Raw genomic sequence first — 21,043 nt, 5'->3', positions numbered from 1 at the left:
AATTTCCTTTTTAAATGATGATAGTGGTTAACTTGAAATACAATTTTTTATTAGAACATATCTTACCGATTCTTTTTTTTGTTGAACTCAGAATAGAGAAGTTGATCTAATTAGATGTTCCTCAAGAATATTGTATTTTGGTTTTTGTAAAAAAAACAAAAAACAAAACAACCCTGCTTGTAATTAGATTAAAGTTTATTTGTTATAATGCAATGAAAAACTCATGCAGTTCCTCGTGCTTCGGATAGTTAACATCGATTCAGATCTGAATGGATTGCAATCTCGATTGAATTCGTCATTTCGCAAGTTCTATGGTTGATACAATGACCTTGTCAGCAAATACAATTTATCATCAAGTCAAAGGCTGACTGACGTTTTTCATTCTAATTGTTAGGCCGTTATTTACACACTGAATTGTCGACGGATTTTTTCGTTTTTACTCGATCATGAGCACACGACGGGTGTGACCGGTCGGCAGGGGATGCTCACTCCTCCATGGCACCTGATCCCACCTCTGATGTTTTAGAGGTCCGTGTTTGCTCTGCTCCAAAATTTGAATTGTTTAATGGACTTTTGAGCTTGAATACTGTTCGTTATCTCCATACGTTTCATTTCTAAATCAATCAGAACAGAAACAACAGTTAAAATCTGATAAAATTCACTGAGAAATTAATATGATCGCCGAATGTTTAAAAATTTTTTTTTAAAAATGTATGTTTTGGGGGCTGACAAAATATTTGAATCCAACGTTTCTGTGGAACAACTGTATGTTTGTTCTGCTGCTAAGAACCGGTCACTGTAGCCTAGTATTAGGGCGTTATCTTCCTGATCGGGAGGCAGGGTTCGATTCTCATTCACCGAGCCACGTCAAACCTAAGACGTAAATATAGGCATCGACTGTTCCTTCGCCAAGCGCTCGGTACAATAGAAGCCTTTCGTAAGAGGCCTTAAAACCCTAGATCCCGGGTCACCGTAGGCTTTGCCACAATTAAGAGACATCACTGCTCAATGGCCCTGAGTAGGGAGTACATGAACACCGGTATATGGTGACGTCTCTATTCTCTATATGAGTGAATAATTCTTGAATGGGACGTAGAACAACATTCAATCTGCTATAAAGCTATAATCATGATGAGAGAAAGTGTTGCAGAATTTAGTCAATGAAAAGTAAAATTCATCTGGGCCTTCCAATAGGTTGATTACAAATAAATGGCACATTCACAACCGAAGATTCCTCCATCCTGTAAAGATCTTTTCAATTTTAATAGATATGCCTGTCATTCCTTCTGTAAGCAACCAGTGAGTATTATATATACAATGTAATCATAGGTTTTTAGTAGAGTTTATATTTATTCATTGACTTAGTTTTTTTCATTTCTCACAGAGATGTGCATACGTATGTATTGATCAGATAGACGGAATATACCATGGTCAGATTTATTTAAAATAAAATAAAAAACCAAACAAAGGCCTAACAATTGGTATGAAACATGTCAGCCAAAATACAACCCAGTGAAAGCATATATTTGCTAACAAGATCACTATAACATCCATAGAATTTACAAAATGCTGACTTTAAACGAGATTGTCGAAATTCCAGTGAAATCAACTTATCTGTCAGTAGTCTGAATCGGTTTAAAAATGATCTTACTCAGAGCATGCTATGGAGCATCTAATGAGTTGGAAAACATAAGCAAACTAACTGCAGACTACACATACATGTATGCTCCTGAACATTTTAAATAAAGTGAAGCCTTTAAAAAAATATATACCATTCCCAAAACAAAAATGCCCAAGTTTCCTAAAAACCTTCTTTAGCTCAAATTACTAGTAATTGATATGGAATTATTATCTGAAGAAACATTAATTCTATAGCTTCAAGTGCATGCTCCAAGTATGATCAATTTTTAAACCGAGGCAGACTACTGACAGATAATTGATGTTACAGGGATTTCAACAACCTCGTTTAAAGTCAGCATTATGGTTGTTATAATGAATGACCTCGTTAGCAAATATAATCTATCATCGGGTTGTATTTTGGCTGACTTGTTTCATATCAATTTTTAGGCCTTTGTTTTTTTATACTGAATTTAACCATTGAATGTTTCGTATACCTGATCAATAGATAGGGCTCACGGCGGGTGTGACCGGTCAACAGGGGATGCTTACCCCTCCTAGACACCTGATCATATCTCTGGAATTTCCAAGGGTCTGTGTTTTATGCCATTTTCACAGAATTGTATTTTTTTAATAGATTTTTTGATATCGATTTCTGTTCGTTATTTTCACCTTATTTAAATCCTTTATGATGTCATGATTTTTTCCGATACTTGAAGCTATTTCATAGTATGTAATTTGAAATCATATGAAATGTAATCAGGATACTCATTTTCATTCACTTATCAAATTTCAGAAAACTATATGCACCTCTCATATAATAGATCTTTACCTTAGCTTACATATTGCACACATGCATATAACTCAAACTGTGTCACCTTAATTGGAATAACATCTATGTGAGAAATTCATTTTACTTTCAGATTATTAAAGATTATAGGGGAATAATAGTTACCTTTACCTTTTCCCATTAATCTGAAACGAAAGATACTTTCGTTTTCAATATTTCATTTGAACGACACGATTCTACTTTCTTCTTTCGATGAGATAACAAGTTAATCGTCGACAAAGAAACCGATTTTAAAGATTATCAACATTTTGTAAAAAAAGAAAAATAAAATAAAATAATAATAATAAAAAAAAAATAATAATAAAAAAAAAAAAAAATAGAAAAATCAAAGCAAGTCGTAGTATGTCTATCCGTTTTTTTAAGGTTTAATTAAAATAATTAAAACAATTCGCTATGTTTACTTTGAAAATTATTTTATGCAAAATAAAATTATCCTTTCATTAAATGATTTTCAAAGTACACGAAATATTTCCTAAAAACTGAATTTTTTCTCAATATATGTGGTTTCCAATAGCAGACATAGCAATTTAACAATCCCTGGATAAAATGAAGTCAAATGATAGCTACTTTTTTTTTAAATTTTGAAATGGATTTCAGATGGGCAAAACTGTGATACACAACTCAGATCAGAATATAAATGTTGCTAATCATCTCTCTAGAATATGTTAACCCGTATTCTATGCATGTATATAGGATGAATATACTAAAATTCACTTGAGACTACAAATATGTACATATCCTTAACAAAGTCTTAACTATGCGATGGTCTATGGATTTGTGTTTAGACATATATAAATATCTGTCTTATTCAGATAGATTGTGCTTAAGGCTTGCGAACTATTTATTAAAAGATTTAAATTTTTTAGGGTATTAGTAAACATTGAGTATCCATATCTACCTGTACGTAATCTCTCCTTTTGTTTTAATTCTTTCTATATTTTGGAAAGTTTTGAAGCATAATTAATTTTTGGCAGGTGTTTAAGGGGACAGGTGTTTCTATAAGCATTATGAAGCCTTAATCCTCCTTCCAATTAGTATCTCAGAGATTTACAGTATTCAATTATTAATTTTGTACAAGATACGGATAACTTAAAGTAACAGTTAAGCTATAATTAGTGAATGAAAGGCATATTCTGTTCCATATCTTCCTCCAGTGGGTCCCTCCTTAACTACCTCTTTCCTTTCCTCTGTTTTATTTTACCATTCCATACCATTCTTATTCAAAAAAAAGTTTACGATGTCAAATAGTTTAAAAAGAAAATTTATGACTGTCATTTTTATTTTGAGAGTATCCACAAACACTTTTTCGGATTATGATTGCATTTTTTTTTAAGAGTATGCTTGCTTTTAACTTTCAAGAGTACATGTTTCCATAATGGAATTAATGTACACACTTAATACATATAGTTGTCAATTTCAACTGAGTTGAAGGCGCTTCTGAAGAGTGTATATCCGTCATACATTAACAAAAATAATTTCAAAAACCTCACTAACTCGCATTCTCCTCTTGCATTTACACAAATTGCTTTACAAGTGCAGAAAAAAAGTTATAAGGAAGGTTTTCTAGTACGTGGACGATGGATAAAGATCGGAGTTGCGCGCACAATCGTCTTTGAATCAAAGCCTCTTTTCAGATTACTGTTAAACAGCACGGCGGAAGGAAATATGTGTATAGTGTGTGACATTTAGACAGACATTTTCTTAGGAGGATATATAGTATATATATGTATTTTTTTTTTTACAAATAATATTCTTACAGTAGCATTATCGATTTTGTCCCCGACATCGTAATAGTTGAACGTTTTATGATGGACGATTTATAGCGCTAGCAGCTTAACAATTATCGAGTTAGATTACACAGGTAAGAGTTCTCCTACAACTTTTAAGTTTTTCTTGTTTTCATTTCAGTTTGATGTGAATCAGAATGTTAAATTTCACATATCTTTTACAATATTCCATTTTTAGCATGCTTCATGATTGTTTGAATTATTAAACCAGATTTGCTTACAATGCTTCTCGCATTTAAAGAACACATTGTAAACGCAGCTGTTCTTGCATGTAATCCTGTGTATTTAATTATCTAAAATCCCCTGTATTAATCTCTCAATCACTGCAGAAAATATAATTACCACTGTGTACTGTTAATGGGTTACAATAACATGCTCGTTAAGCTTGAATTTGCGTTTTCTGGTGGCATTTGAAGAACTAAGATATGAAATCTAGAGTAAAAACAAAACAGGTCATTCCTTCTGTAAAGAAATTTCATTCAGATAATCGTCAAGAAAATTTTACATTTAAGATAAACTCGGAATTGTCTTTTTAAATATCTTGATAGACTTCCATAGCAAATCGAATTGGACAAACTGAAATGTTAAAATTTAAGATAACCGTTTTTTTTTAGTTGAGTACATGTATTTTTGCTCACAATATTCGAATGAAGAGGAAAGCGTCTCAATGACAGTGATTGTTTATATTTTAGATCCAATGAACTTCAATTTGAATATATTGTAAATGTATTCTGATAAAATGTATCAAACAAGATAGCCACGTTTTAGTTGAAAAGAAGCAATGGCTATTTAAAAAAAAATTAATAAAATGCCCAAATTCTTTGATCCAGAGATCGATTTTACTGAAAATTGGGCTGGTATTTGATTTCCTCTCGTTCTCTGATGTTCTCCCTCCGATTCTCATTGCTATTATTCCTCTGTCCCCCAACATCATTTCTCCTTGTCTTGTACCCCTTTTAAAGCCAGTATAAATACCCTTATTTCATTTTCCCACCTCAGGGTAACCAAATCATAAACCGCTCTGGCTTGTCAATGATATTTTTACGACATACCGCAGTAATGATAACGCGACACTTACATGCTATTGACATTGTTTGTAACAAGTGGTGAATTAATTCCGCCCTCTTAGTGTGGTTTTATTCAAGCATTACTCAAACACTTTTGTCAGGTTTCTTTTTATAATGATTACTGATAGAAACAGACTGTGCATTTGCATTTTTATGGAAAATGTATATGGGAGTTCATAGTGATATAAATCCAACCGGGGAGTGCAGTTTTCATAGAGGAAGGAAACATAAGTATGCAAATATATTCTGATACTAGTAATCTGGAATGTTACTAAGAACTACAAAAAACTTAAGTTTAATTCGATCATATCAGAGTGAAAGTCAAGCATCACTGTACTAAATAATTTTTATTGCTGTATTCTTCTAATGTAAGCATCTATGGACTGTTCATATTCACCAAATACTCGTAATAATTATAAGAAGGAGACATAAACCTACATTTTAAAATCCCTGCTGTCATTATCTACAATTCCTTAAGGCATTTGTTATAATTAAATTCAAGGTATTTCTTAATGTGACACTTTTACTTTTGTGAAATGTTCTCGTCAAAAAAACAAAAAAAAAAAAAAAAAACAAAAACAAAAAAAAAAACAAAAAAAAAAAAAAAAAAAACACACACAATAACCTTCATGTATTTCCATTTTCGAAACAGGTCATGTGCAGAATCGGTTATCTAGAGATATGCTTATTTCATTGTAAATGAGTTCAATATTTCTTTCAATGCATAAAATTAATCTTTTAAATCTTAAGTACAGTTACTAATTAAACAGTCTGCCAGAAGTTTTCAAAACATAAGCTGGAACGCAAATGTTTATTACATGGTTCTGACTGTTTTTATATCAAGTAAGTTGCGTTTTTGGGTAACTAGTAATCATGATTAAATTAACCAATTAAATATAAGTCACATATTTTGTAAATTTCTGTATCTCATAGATTGTTCGGTTATCATCGAGTGCCGAGCGAAATTTTCGCTCTGGATACGTTTGTTAATTTAGAATACATGTTCAGTCTCAGTAATTTAAATTCCCCGAGATTACACTTCATAAGGTAATTATGCTACATAAAACAGGCCGACACTGTAGTACAACACAAAGAACAAAGGTTATAATACTCAAATAAATACAAAACTGAGCTTCTCCACATAAAACGGGAACTAAGCAAAGAAGAACCAAAAATGACTAATTTTGAAGACTCTGGAAGATAGTATGAAGTAGCACTAAATAACTGAAGTGTTAGGTTCGACGATATCCTATGCATTTATACCGACAGATGGAGACATGTTAAAGTTAAGACATGGAGACTGTAAGACAGATACTAGAATGCACTTACTTTTAGACCGATAGGTACTTGATGCTAAAAAGATAGACGATGAAAACTAAAATGATTTGAATGCGTGGATGAGGAAAAGAAGTGCATGTCTACTCCAAACTAGATAAAATCAGCGATGAACACTAGATTCTCGCAAATATTACCACCATTTGGGAAACAAAATTCACAGAACTATTAAATGCATATTATATATATATATATATATATATATATATATATATATATATATATATATATATATATATATATATATATATATATAATGTTATTCATTTTGTAACTGTTTGAAGAGCCAATAAAAGGCAGAAAGCGCTTACAGTTAAGATAATTATTCAAGTCTTGTGAATCTTGATTTTTTTCATTGGGTATATCAATATTTTACTGTACCAAAAATTGGATTTTTCTTAAACTATATATGAAATATGGAGATAACGAACAGTATTCAAGCTCAAAGTCCATTAAAAAAATGCAAATCGGGAGCAGAGCAAACAAGGACCTCCAAAAACATCAGAGGTGGGATCAGGTGCCATGGAGGAGTGAGCATCCCTTGCCAACCGGTCACACCCACCGTGTGCTCCTTGTCCTGATCGGGAAATAACGGAAAAATCCGTTGAACATTAAGTGTGTAAATAATGGCCTAACAATTAGTATGAAAAACGTCAGTCAGCATTTGACTTAATGATAAATTGTATTTGCTGACAAGGTCATTGTATCGACCATAGAACTTACGAAATGATGACTGTAAACGAAATTGTTGATATTTTTGTTTCATCAACTTGTTTATCAATAACTAACATCGTTTTAGAAATTGTTCATACGCAGGGCATGCTCTTGTGTATCGAATCAACTAAGAGATATATTCACCCCATATGCAGGTGATGGTGTATATTGCTGCATAAGTAAAGGAAGTTGACGACTGAAAAGTTAAATCATCACGTTTATCATAAAGCTTTGTTGATAGATTACCATTAACGTCTTTTTCTAGTAAAATATCCAGATATGAAACAGATGTGTCAGACTCTGTGGTATCTTTTATTTCAAGCTCACTGGGATATATCGTGTCGACATATGAATGAAAAAAACTATTGTTAATTGATAATACGTCGTCGATATATTATCTAAATGTGGAGTTGAAGGCCACAACAAGAGATTTCTTTTTCTCATGTATAAGATTTTGAATAAATTGTGCTTCATATATATATATATATATATATATATATATATATATATATATATATATATATATATATATATATATATATATATATATATATATATATATATATATATATATATATAAAGATAACAAACAGCAATCAAGCTCAGAAGTCCAAAACAAGAAAACTTTGGGGTAGATGAAATACGGACCTCTAAAAACATCAGAGTTGGGATCAGGTGCCATTGGCAGTGAATACCCCCTGTTGACCGGTCACAACCACCGTGTGCTCCTTTTTATGATCGGGCAAACGGAAAATCCGTAGCCAATTAAGTATGAAAATAATGGCCTAGCAATTTGTATGAATAACGTTAGTCAACATTCGACTTAAAAATAAATTGTATTTGCTGACGAGGTCATTGTATTACCATAGAATTTGCGAAATGTTGACTTTAAACGAGACTGTTATTTCTTCAACTTATTTGTCAATAGTTTGCCTCGTTTAAAATATTGTTCGTAGTAAAATATCCAAATATGAAACAGGCATGTGTCAGACTCTGTGGTATCTTTGATTTCGAGTTCAACGTAATATATCGAATCAACGAATCGAATCGTTGATATATCTAAATGTTGAATTGAAGACCACAGCAAGAGACTTTTTCTTTTCATGTGGAACATTTTGAGTAGATTCTGCCTCGTATGAATACAAAAATAGGTCTGTAATAACCTATAAAGTGAATTTCGCTGTGCTTGTGCTTTATATTGTGCTTTGTATATATATAAAATTCACATATAACTTATAATTTAAAAAAATAAACTTTAAAAAAACTACATTTTACTACGTAACTCAATAGTTCTTTTGTCATAAAACGGTCATCTCAATACGTTCTAAATTTAAGTGGGTTTTGATTGAAATTCTCTCCAGAGTTTTAAATAAAGCCCTTCGGTTATGAGAAACAGTTAATAAGACGGAGAATATTACATGAGAGCTACTTCCTGGGTCCTCAATACTGACGTACTTTACTGTGTCTCATCTGATATAAGATGTGTATAATAACTCTCTCTTTCTACAGTTATTTACAGTATATATATTAAAATGTGGCGTACTTTAGCGTCTCGTTGAATCTATAAATAAAGAAGCTTATGAATCTTTCTTCCCAGAAATAAATTTCAACCATGTCTGCAGACAAAAAATCCAAACGGTTATTGGCAGAAGTTACCGAGGATCTGACTCAGGAACAAATAGAAGGTTAGTAACTGGTCTCTTCTGTGAGTGAATATCTTATTTAATAAAACGCGGAAAAAAATCTAATCCTTTTGTCAAACTTATTGTTTATACATAATTTTTTTTAACATAAGGGTAAAATCAAAAGGAGATAGATAGCGTCGTTTCGATGTGAGTTTAAGATGCATACAGGAATCGGTGTCTTTAAGAATAATTAAAACTCTTCATACAGAAGAAAAGGCGTATAAAAACAATAATTTGCTTCTGTCAAAATATAAAAGACTAAGGAAAAACAAGTGCCATCGATTGAAATAGAAATATTCGTTTTTCTTTATCATAAGACAGGAACGTGTTAGTTCATGGCACTTTTTATTCAGAGAATTTCTTTCAAGAAATTTGACACCAACTTAAGGATGTTTCCCTTTCTACCCACATAACTCTTTATCATAAATTGATACATGTATTTATTAAGACTTCATTTCATTGTTAATCATAGCCCAGGTAGATTCGTAATAAAGAACCAGGTTTCCACCTCAGTTCATCAGTTACTAGTTACATATACTATAGAAATACAAACACAGGGTTGCGTCGATATTAATTAAAATCCTGTAAAAATATTTTGTTCTTTTGTTGTATATTTGATAATACATCACATTTCTGTATGGACTTATTATATTGATGGTATGCTTATCTTAGGGTAGGTTTCATGTAATTTACATAGTAGTTAAAAGGGAGTATGTGATAGTACACACACATTTCTAAATGTATTCATTCGTTTTTACTTCTTCATTAATTTTTTTTTGTTTAATTGAATCTGAAATATTGTTTTACATTAAGTTTTACTGCGCAAGTGGATTGAGTTGACAGAGTATTCTTTTCTTGATTAATTTCATTGTCTCTTTGTTTGGCCTTTTCTGTTTTTAGGGTTCCATCCAATTTCTATCATCTACATCTTATGGTCAGTGCTATTTATGAAGTAATGAAATAAACAAATATAAAATGAAAACTCGTTCTCCATTATCGGTTACTTACTCCTCCATGGCACCTGATCACACCTCTGATGTTTTTAGAGTTCCGTGTTTGTTCTGCTCAATATTTGTATTGTTTCATTGGACTTCTGAGCATGACTACTGTTCGTTATCCTCATATTTGACTAATATCTAACATATATACTTCTAGTTGCCATAGAGATTAATTCATCTGGATTATTAGAAATGAGGGATCACTGACTCTTTGTGTAGGTAGAAAAGCAATAATAAATCAAGGGAGTGGTCTATTCAAAAGAGAAAACATATGAACAAAGGTAATCCGAGTGTATATCAAAGCAAGTTATCATTACACGATTTTCACACCAGTGCAATGGGTATGGTTTTAAATATAGTCAGGACACAATATTTCTTTCATGCTTTTGTAAAAGATCTGGCAGTTATTATAATTTTTATTCAGAAATAAGAAAAGTATAAACAGATTGGTAAGATCAAAGATAACATGCAAAAAATCCTGCTTAGGGTGATTCTTAAGGGGGACCAACCCTTTGATAAGAGATATAACTTTCCAAGTACAAAATACGAATAATACTCATAGCTTTCTTCATCAGAGTTTCATTATCGAGATCTTTGAGTAGTCAATTCGATCAATTCTGACATATGATGGAAACATTACCTTTTATTTCCTGTGCATATTCTTTTCAAATTGTTTTATTATATTTAGCAAAAACATTTAGATCCAGTTTTAAAAGCCTTATAAATCGAATAAGTTCTATCTTCTTAAGGACCAATTTAGAAATGGTTTAATGTTCAAGTACCAAATATAGAATTTTTATTAGTATTACATTTTTTCCATTAAAAAAAAATTATAAGAAAGATAACTCTTGCTAACAGATTTTTTTTCTTACAACCACATACTACATTATGATATTCTGACTTAGAAAACCGCTCTTTGTTATGTTTTCTAGTATGATTTTAATAAGTATGATACTAATTATTTTCATATATACCTCATATTTTTAATTTTATGTTGTGATAATAAATTGTTACTCTTTCTATTCTCTGTCTTAAAATTTCTTCATATCATGATCTGACATAAAAATCATTTCTGAAAAAATAAGCAGCGCTTCATACCTCATACTATTTTCCATTTGAAGCTGATGCTTTTGCTCTTGATGAAAATCAATGTTAAAAAAATGTGAAATTTAGAGCAGAGGGTCATTAGTCCTTAAATGTCAGCCCAGAGTTTCGATGTTTAATGTAGAAATAGTCGTTCAGGATTATGATGTTTACTACTAACTTCATTTTTGTTGAATTGTTGGACCCATTCATTTGCTGTAATGTGCAAATCTAGAGTGATGAATAGCAATAATATAATAAACTGTTACAGCTATATCTTTTTATAAATTCATTTAGCATTTTAATTTATTTCATATTTAGCATCTATTTTGTGTGTATTAGTGGTGCATCTTTTCAATATAAAACATATGACCTATATTATTGAATGAAAAAGGTAAAACATTCAAATGTGCAGTAAGTTTACGCATGTACTAGAATTTTTCAAATGGCATTATTTTTATAAGAGTCCTTCATCTCTGATAATTTTGAAATATTTCCTATTTTTTCTACTGTTTCAGAGTTCAAGAAAGCATTTTCGTCCATTGATCTTAATAAAGACGGTAAAATATCGAAGAAAGAACTGGTAGAGGCTGCAAAATTGTTGGGTATTAATATTACACTAGAGGAATCGAAAAAATTGATCGAAAGTGTAGATCTGAATAGTAAGTAGCTTGCTGCATTTAAACCCTAGTAAACATGTAATGACGTTGCGCACGGTGTTGGTACACATTGACGTTACGTCAAAATAACGTTATTGAAGTCATAACGTTCTTACAACGTTTTAAACGTTAATTGAAAATTTTAGTTGTTTAATGTGAATTCTATTTATTATTTTTTTTTAAAATCTAAATAAAATAACAGAGCACAAACTTTTCAATTTTTGAATCTTCGTTGAAAATATTAAGATGTACACTAAAAATCTTATAATCTTATAAATATTTAATAAAATGTCAGATTTTTATTATGAAATTGTCACAGGCATACATATCCCCATTCATATTCTTGATTCCTCTTTCTATTTCTTTTTTCTCACTTTGTACGCTCTGTCTTGCAAAGAGAAAAACACATCAAGTAGCTTTCTCTTTCAACCGTTTCTCCTTCATTTTTTTTTCCATTAGATCATTTCAAGTTTTCTATTTCTATCAAGCCCCGCATGCGCCTTGGTTTCTGACAACCAAGATCAGAGAAAAGCACAGAAAATCGGTTAATGCGCGGTTCCAGGAAATTTTGCGAGGGGGGGGTCCAACCAATAAAAAAATATGACACTCGAAGTTTTTGACAAGCAAAAAAAAATATAACTGAAAATCCCAGGGGGGAGGGGGATCCGGAACCCCCTTCCCGACTTCCCCCGCCTGCCTTTTTTATTGAAACTTTCTTTCTATATTTTTCTAATATGTTAAATCAGGTAATGTACCTAGCATTTACAACCTTGATTTTGCGAAGGAATATATTTTTCTATGATAGAGAAAATATGTCTTTCTACGAGAAAAATGGAATTATGAAATCAAAACATATGAATGATGTAATTTTTATGACAACCGCTGTACAAAGTAGGATTTCCCCCATAACCAGCCCTCCACCCCACCCCGGAATCTATACTCAGGAATCTTACACTAGAGCTAATTTTCCTCTCTTTCTCTCTCAGAGTAGGTTTTCCCCTGTTTTATCAATGCTTAAATCATATCGACATTGCTAAAGTTTATATGAAAGTCAACTGGTTTTTTAATAGAAATATGAGTGTTTTCGCTCAAAAATTTTTCAAAGGATCACTTCTTGGTAAATATATACGTTGACTTATATGGCCGATATTGGTTTCAGTCTTTAGAGAAAGCTTATCGATATCCGTTCCCTGACTTTAGGCCACATGCGTGTAGTTTCTTGTTTCTCATGTATCGTTTTAGTTCTAGTCAACTGTCTTCATATGACCCTACATCGATATTTACAGAAACATCCTTTATACGAGAGTCCTTACTTGATGCCTGGGTAATGGCAACGGGACATAAAACTTTAACTGACCTTACCACATTCTTTTCTAATCTGTAAACCTCCCCCAGCATTTTGACATAACATGTCGCCAATGCACACAATTTTCCCGAGGAATGAATTGCATCTACTCTGCATAGCGCAGTATCTCTCCCAGTGGCACAACAGTACTATTACCCAGAGATATTCTTGAAAGACAAACACAGCAATATTTGCTCGGCATGATTTTTTTTCCGTGACACCTGCAGTATCGAGTAACAAAGTGAATGATTCGTGTCCTCGAACAAAGTGTGCTTACACTGAGGTATAGTTCCGGTTGACTGCGTTTAGTTAAAGAGAATTTATGATCTGCATTTCCATAAATGTCTTTTATATCAACAGCAAACATATACATTTAACGAAGAAAATAGAAGTAAAATGAAAAAGCCTGTATGAAAAATTAAATTCGTGTTTATACAGGTGAAAAATTTGAAAAAAAAAAAAAAAAAGTGTGCCAACAGGTGGATTCGAACCAGGACGCTAAAATTGTCCATGGTGAAAGTCTACGGTCTGTCTCTCTGAGCTATACTAACTATGAGAACATACGTCTGACATAAATATAATCCAGTATGATAGAAATAGGTTTTCGCACTTTTTGTAGGTTTTTTACGAATTTCGACCCTAGGGCAGGGGTGTCCCTAAAAAAACCTTGTTTTAAATCATTCTTCAGATCAAAATCTATCAAAATTTCATAATTTAAATTAGGGGTAGGCCTGCCCTGAAGGACTTCTATTCCAAAATTTACGCAAAAATTAGTGCTTTAACGGATAATATACTGTCTTGACCAACTTTGTACGTTAATTTCAAAGTTGCAAATAAAAAAAAAATAGGTTCAAAATGCAAATTTGAAAAATTTAGACAAATTTACGATAGAAAACAACTAAAGAACATTGATTTTTAAATGTGACTTTTTCAGGAAATTGTTCTCTCCTACAGGTCAAATCTTTTGTTATAACGAAAACATCCTTTAGTATGAAATTTTAGTAGTTAAAAAAATACAATACAAGAAGCACTGCTCTTGCAAGCTGTAGGATAGGTATGACTCCTCGACCACAGAGGTGTAATACTGGATAGCTATTTTAAACCCCAGAGACTTGGCGAGACACTTAATCAATATTATGCACATGTAGTTTTATGAAATATAACTGGAGAAAAAAAATCCATTAAAAATAAAATTCCTCGTTTTTTTTAAAATTAAATGTTGACACAACTAGACTTTTTTTTATTACAATTTTTGTGAAGTTTCATTAAGATTGTCTACTGCGAGAGCACCTGTGAAAAAATTACAGAAAGTACATTTGTAACCATATGTCGCCCCCTCCCCCTCATATATAAGTACTGGCATGATATTTTATAGCAGAAGGGGTAAATTGGCTCTTCAGGGAATCGCACTTTATAACTGTTACACAGAGTAGGGATTTCCCCGGAAAATTGAATGTGGTGTGAGATTTCTGATGATGGGGAAATTATACTCAAGAGCCAGTTTTCCGAAAAAGACTTTAGAGGGGAAAGACCGGTATAAAGTTCTTGTTTTAATTTTGGGCTTTTGTACTGATATGTTTTTTGAATCGGTAGATAGGTTCTAGAATTATAGGAGGTCGCTAAACGGAAAAAAAAAATTAAATGGCCTTATACTGAATTAAACTTTTCTTGTTTTTTTTTTTTTCTTCACCCCAAGTAGTTAAGCTCTCTTTATAAATGGGGGGGGGGTACTGACATGCAAAAAAGAAGGGATGGGGATGTTTCGCTATTAAAAACCCTACTAAATTGAAAAAAAAAACTAGCCAGAAAAAATAAAATTCAGAAACCCTTTCTTTTACTTTTTCGTGGAGGGGGGGGGGCTCTCATTCTCATTTAGCAAAGAGAGAGAGAGAGAGAGAGAGAGAGAACAACGTGATATGTTTAGATATTGCTGCAGCAAAATAAAAAGGGGGTATCGGCCTTTGAATGAAAATTTTCAGAATATTTAAAACAAAAGATTGTTCTAAAATGGTACTCCGGACCTGCAGAAAATTGGGAAAAAAAGAGCACGGCGATACAATTTGACGCTCCCGACGTCATTCGTATATATACATGTAGTGTATAAAATGACATTTTTGTACCTGTGACAAAATGGCTACATCTATATTAATGCTTGCGTTTATTTCATGTAGATGATAACCGTAAAAATTATGTTTTTATCTAATACAGTATGAAATGTTCTTTCAAGATACAGTAAATGATTGGTATATATATGACATTAATTTATGTATATTTGATATGTAACTGAGACATATTAAGTAATAGTACAGCGACTCGTACGTGCATAACAAAATGGCTACACTTAACAAAGCCTTACTAATATTAACGTATCGGCAGTTATATAGCATGTATCAACATAACTAATTTTAGAAACATATGTACTTAAAGATTATTCATCAAAATTTATCTTTGTGTGGCATTTATGTCTAGTTACACATCGCCATGCGGGCTAATGTCAACTTCAGGAAACGATTTTTTCCTGTTGGACATATTACTTACGCACTGTAGATACAGCCCAAACTCGTGAAATTGAGAAAATGATGCTAAAAATTCAACAATATCACAAAGAATGCATACATATTATTGTATTTCCTAAATTTTATTTAATTTAGAGGATTGGAAGTGGATCTTTTTATATCTTGTAGTTGCGCGAACAATAATTTATGTAACGTTGGACACGGGAATTTCGCCGTAATAACCAATATTTAATAAAGCCATATCATACCTAAGATATTTTTATATTATTAAAAAGAGAGTTTTTAGAATAATTTATTACCTTGGATAAAATAATTAATTTCATTTTTAATTTCTAGTATCTTTATCATCTTGAAAACGCCAGTTTCTTTATGACATCTAAAGAGTCAGATTTTATAGTACCAACACCGTGCGCAACGTCAATATTGAGCCATAAGTATATAATTCTACTTTTCCTTTCATGAAAATACAAATGCAGATATAGAAATGTAATAATAAAGAAATATAAAGAGTTAAAAAAAGCCTACGTAAACCAAGATATGATACTGTACTGACATCTTCAATGCTCTTCATTTGATGTTTACACGCTGACGGCATCCATTATAGGATCAAGTTTAGAACTGTGTTAGCAAAACTGGGAAATTACTCTAAATTTATTTAGACTATGAACTACCATTTTTCACTACCATAAATTTGCTTATTTTTGAGGTTACTCTCGGAAGAAACACCACAATGAAATTGCATTGACTTACATTTTCTGTGATATAATTTCAACAACGCTTTTTCAATTAGCTAAACTTCGGCTTTTATTTCAGAAGATGGAAATATAGGATTTGAAGAATATGTCCTACTCATGAAAGACACATTTCTACAAATAGAACTTAACTGTGAACGATTCAGAGCATCATTTATGCTGATAGACAAGAATAACGATGGTGTGATTTCCTTCGACGAACTTGTACGAGCTTTAGCATTTAAAAAAGAGCATCATGATCTAAATAAAGTACGCGAAATCTTTAGTGCTGCAGACACGGATGGAGACGGAACTATTAATTTTAAAGGTAAAATGTTAGCTGTATTGCTTACTTTAAATATTTAGAGACTGTGGGGTCAAACAATTTTGTTTTGTTTCTATATTCTATTTAGCATACGTATCCATAGTATGTGAATGGACTTTATACTACTGAGAATGTATATAAGGAAGAGTTATATATATATATATATATATATATATATATATATATATATATATATATATATATATATATATATATATATATATATATATATATATATATATATATCACTCAATATGACAGGAAGACAAAAAAAAAATAAAATAAAAGAGGAAGCAAAATATCTAAGATCTATAATTTAAAGCAAATCACTCTTGCAGTTAAGCTTAAAGACTAGGGTTCTTTCTTATGATACTGCTAATGTGAGAGATATTTATGTTTTCTATTCACAACTAAATTTCTTTAATTTTGAATTATTTATATTCATATAAAAGAAAATTTCCAGTTTTCAAATATCATTTCACTAGCCCTTTCTTCTTGATTTACATACATCCATCTTCAGCTTTACATCCAGTTGAACTGTTCAAATGTATGTCCATTTCTTTTTCAGAATTTGCTACATCATCTTTACCAAGTGTTGTATTTGGAGAATAGTTATGGATTAATTATCTTAGTTAAATTGTGATAAAAACTATGAAGACTGGAGAAGTTAAAACTCTGTGCAGGAAAGAGGAATTTTTGATGTTGTCTTTGAATATTTCTGTTACATTTTGTAAATTGTTTGCATGTGTTCAGCAGAATTCGTTCGAACAAATAAGTACAGTTTTTTTTTATTTATAATTTGTTCATCAGACATTTTGTGATATTTGATGCTTGATATGTGAATCTTTACTTTGAACAGAAATCCATTCCAATATACCTTTTTCATTGCTATCATTATTATTCAAATCATCGAAATTGAATTAGAGATAACAGAAATCTTTGATACAAATTCTAGAATGATTTGTTCCCGTCTTTGGACATGAAGGGATTCAATAAAACTGAAATTTTTCATGAGTCAATGAGAGATAACCCTTGATATTTATTGTCCCTCATATTAAATTGCGCTTTACTAACACTTTTGATTTTCCAAAAGAAATCGAACTCATAATTAAGTCCACACAATTCAGCCTACCTTGTAAGGGAAAATTGAACTGAAATGGCCTTTTTACTTGACAATAGTATAAAGGAATGAGTCAATTATCCTTGTGATACTAGTAGTTATATGTTAGACATATCAAACAAAACACAACAGAACGATTCGTTGTATTTGCTAACAAGATCATTATAACGACCAAAGAATTTGCGAAATAGGGACCTGAAACAGAGTTGCTGAAATCCCTGTAACCTAATCTTATTTGTCAATAGCATATTTCTGTTTAAAAGGTTTAAGTCAATGAACAGAGATCAATCTTAAAAATATCAGAATTAATAATTAAATTTTTTAAAACGGGTCATAAAAACGGACCCCCTGGAAATTCAAGAGGTTAGATCAGGTGCCCAGGAGGAGTTCGCACCCCCTGTTGACCGAATCAGTTGGATGACATAATCACCATATGCAGGTGGTGGTGGAATATTATTACATAAATAAAGAAACCTTAACGATGGAAGAGATGATGTTATCCCGTCTGTTTTACTGTTTATTTTTTAGTTGACCAGGATTCTTCATGGGCATTTTAACTTGGTGGCACCAGCCACAGTTAAATCCCTTAGCGCTACAGTTAATAAAAATCAGCGCCATAGTTCCGCCACAGTTAAAATATTGGCGCGCTGTAAAATCGTCGTCGTCAGTAATATAAATATATTAATTTATAATTCAAATGAACCTCCAAATTATGTACTGTTTTTCAGTTTCTAATGCTAAACCGTTAATTCTCTAATTAGGGCCCATTGTTTGGTTAGCACAATCAATTTTTCGCTGCACACATGAATGAAAAGAGACAAGCCATTAATTAATACTTCACGATAATTACAAATGAAATTTTTGATATCAATTAATTCAAGCTTTAATATTAATAGTTCTACAGATAACCACGTCACTAAAATTGCAATGGCTATGCGAGTCAAACATCGTACATGTATTGTTATCATGCAAATTTGCAATGATGAAAAATCAACAATACGAGTAGATCTACCAAAATATAGGTCGCCCGCGTGGCACAGTGGTTAGAGCGTTCGCTCTAGAGTCGCGGAGTAAGGAGTTGATCCTTACGTACCAGGTTCGAATCCCACTGTGGGACGTGGACACCGGTCCTTCGGATGAGACCGTATAAACAGAGGTCCCGTGTCGCAGTAGGTGCTGGCACGAAAAAGATCCCTCACTGCTCAAAGGCCCTAAGTTCCGAGTATCGGTCAAAATTTGTAGCTCTCCACCGGCAAGTGGTGGCGTCTCCATATGAGTGAAAAATTCTCGAGAGGGACGTTAAACAATAAACAAACAAACAAACAAAAACCAAAATATAATTTTATGACTCTAAACTGATTAAAGATTTTTTTATTCACAAGTTTTAAAGATACCTCAGTCTTCAGATCAATAATTGTAAATATATATAGATGGAAGGGTGACCTACAGATACCAGAATTTTTACTGTCCTTTAATGAACACTGTAGGTGTATAATTTACCTTTATGTTATTACTGGTACTATTATTTTCATATTCTATAAGGTAATATTTGTTCATTTATTAGCACGTATGTGTTGGGGGTGTCTTTTTCACAGTATACATATATTTTGGAAACATGCTAATTTTTGTTTTACACAAAGCTTAATCGATATCGATTAATTGTTTTAGTAGTAAATTTATCAATCAATTTGCCCAATAATTAATGCCATTTGTGTATTAAACTTTAATAATTGAATCACCGAGGTTGTGTGTTTTCAATTTATTTCGTGGTTCCTTCGCGGATATAAGCATTTCGCGTAAATCTTGCGCCAAAGTTACATTTGAAATGATGGAGAACCCTGGTTGGCCATTTTCGTCTTAAGCCATTTATACATCCAAATATGAAACATACCCTGCGGTAACTTTTATTTTGAGTTCACTGGGTTATATCGAGTCGGCATATGAAAAAAGTAACTACTTTATTGTTAATTGATAACACGTTCTCCCTAATTTGTGATTTGATCGATTATTTTTATCGAACAAGTTGTGTGTTTCTATTCCCGAGCCTTATTGATAAATTGTCTTCGATGTATCTAAATAAAGAGTTGACAGTCACAGCAAGGATTTTCCTCTCATGTAGAAGTTTTTGAATTCTGCTTCATAGAAAAATAAAACAGGTCTTTTAATAAAGGAGCGCCTTTTGTGCCCTTTGGAATTTCCAAAAGATTGCTAGGAGACCTGGCCTCAAATTCTATACAGATATTGACAATGAGGAACTCCAGCATCTGTTTTATATCGGCTTCAGAGAACTTGTTTGTATAATAAGAAATGTGAAGATAACGAATAATGATCATTCTCAAAAGTCTATTAAAACAATTCAAATTATGAGCGAGGCCAACACAGACATCTGAAAACATAGTACGGATCATGTGCCGTGGAGGAGGAAGCATCCACTGTCGACTGATCACACACCGCCATGTATTTCCTTGACATGATCGGGTGAACAGAAATCCGTAGACATTTCAGTATGAAATTATGGCTTATGTATGAAAGACGTCAGTCAACAATCAACGTAACGATAGATTGATTAGCAAACAAGGTCGTTGTACAGACCTCATAATTTGCAAAATATTGACTTTAAATGAGATTTCCTTGTATCATCAACTTATTTGTAACTTGCCTATATCGTTTTATAAATTTTGCGTACGTGGAACATGCTCTTGCATATGTTAAAGGTAAAGATAACGAACAGTGATCGATCTAAAAAAGAATCCACATACAGTACAAATATGTGAAGAGGGCATAAAACACGGACCCCTTGAAATTCCATAGTTAGGATCAGGTGCCTAGGAGGAGTAAGCATCCCCTGTTGACCTGTTACACCCGCTGTGAGCCCCATGTATTGATCAGGTAGACGGAACTATCCGTAGTCAATTTAGTACAAAAAAATAAGGCTTAACAATTAGTATGAAACAAGTTAGCCAAAATACGAACCAATGATAGGTTATATTTGCTAACAAGGTCATTATAACGACTATAAAATTTACGAAATGCTGACTTTAAACGAGGCTGTCGAAATCCCTGTAATATCAATTTATCAGTGAGCCTGCCATATCAACTGATGACATAAACTCATTTAGCAGGAGATGATGGCATATTGCTACAATGTACATAAATAAGGAAGGTGGTCGATAGAAAAATTCAAGTCTATACGTTTTTCATAAGGTTTGGT

At 32.1% G+C, this 21,043-nt stretch overlaps 1 protein-coding gene across 2 annotated transcripts; it reads left to right on the top strand.

The window, feature by feature from the left end:
- Nucleotides 1-4,077: 4,077 nt before the first annotated feature.
- On the top strand, nucleotides 4,078-17,574 carry LOC133189709 (calmodulin-like). Of its 2 annotated transcripts, XM_061325110.1 has the most exons (5): nucleotides 4,078-4,328; nucleotides 8,968-9,055; nucleotides 11,655-11,798; nucleotides 16,470-16,715; nucleotides 17,281-17,574. In XM_061325110.1, the coding sequence occupies exons 2-5, from the start codon at nucleotides 8,983-8,985 to the stop codon at nucleotides 17,322-17,324; spliced, it is 507 nt and encodes a 168-aa protein (XP_061181094.1). In that variant the 5' UTR covers nucleotides 4,078-4,328; nucleotides 8,968-8,982; the 3' UTR covers nucleotides 17,325-17,574. The 2 variants fall into 2 exon arrangements, with proteins under 2 accessions (XP_061181094.1, XP_061181093.1); XM_061325109.1 differs by lacking the exon at nucleotides 4,078-4,328 and having other exon boundaries at nucleotides 8,916-9,055; nucleotides 17,281-17,573.
- The last annotated feature ends 3,469 nt before the right edge of the window (nucleotides 17,575-21,043 follow it).

This window comes from Saccostrea echinata, unplaced genomic scaffold, assembly GCF_033153115.1.
Source record: "Saccostrea echinata isolate AGI-Se365-2 ecotype Australia unplaced genomic scaffold, CSIRO_AGI_Sech_v1 ptg000019l, whole genome shotgun sequence".
In the NCBI taxonomy this organism is placed as follows: Eukaryota; Metazoa; Mollusca; class Bivalvia; order Ostreida; family Ostreidae; genus Saccostrea; species Saccostrea echinata.
This window is presented reverse-complemented; position numbering and strand designations above follow the sequence as displayed.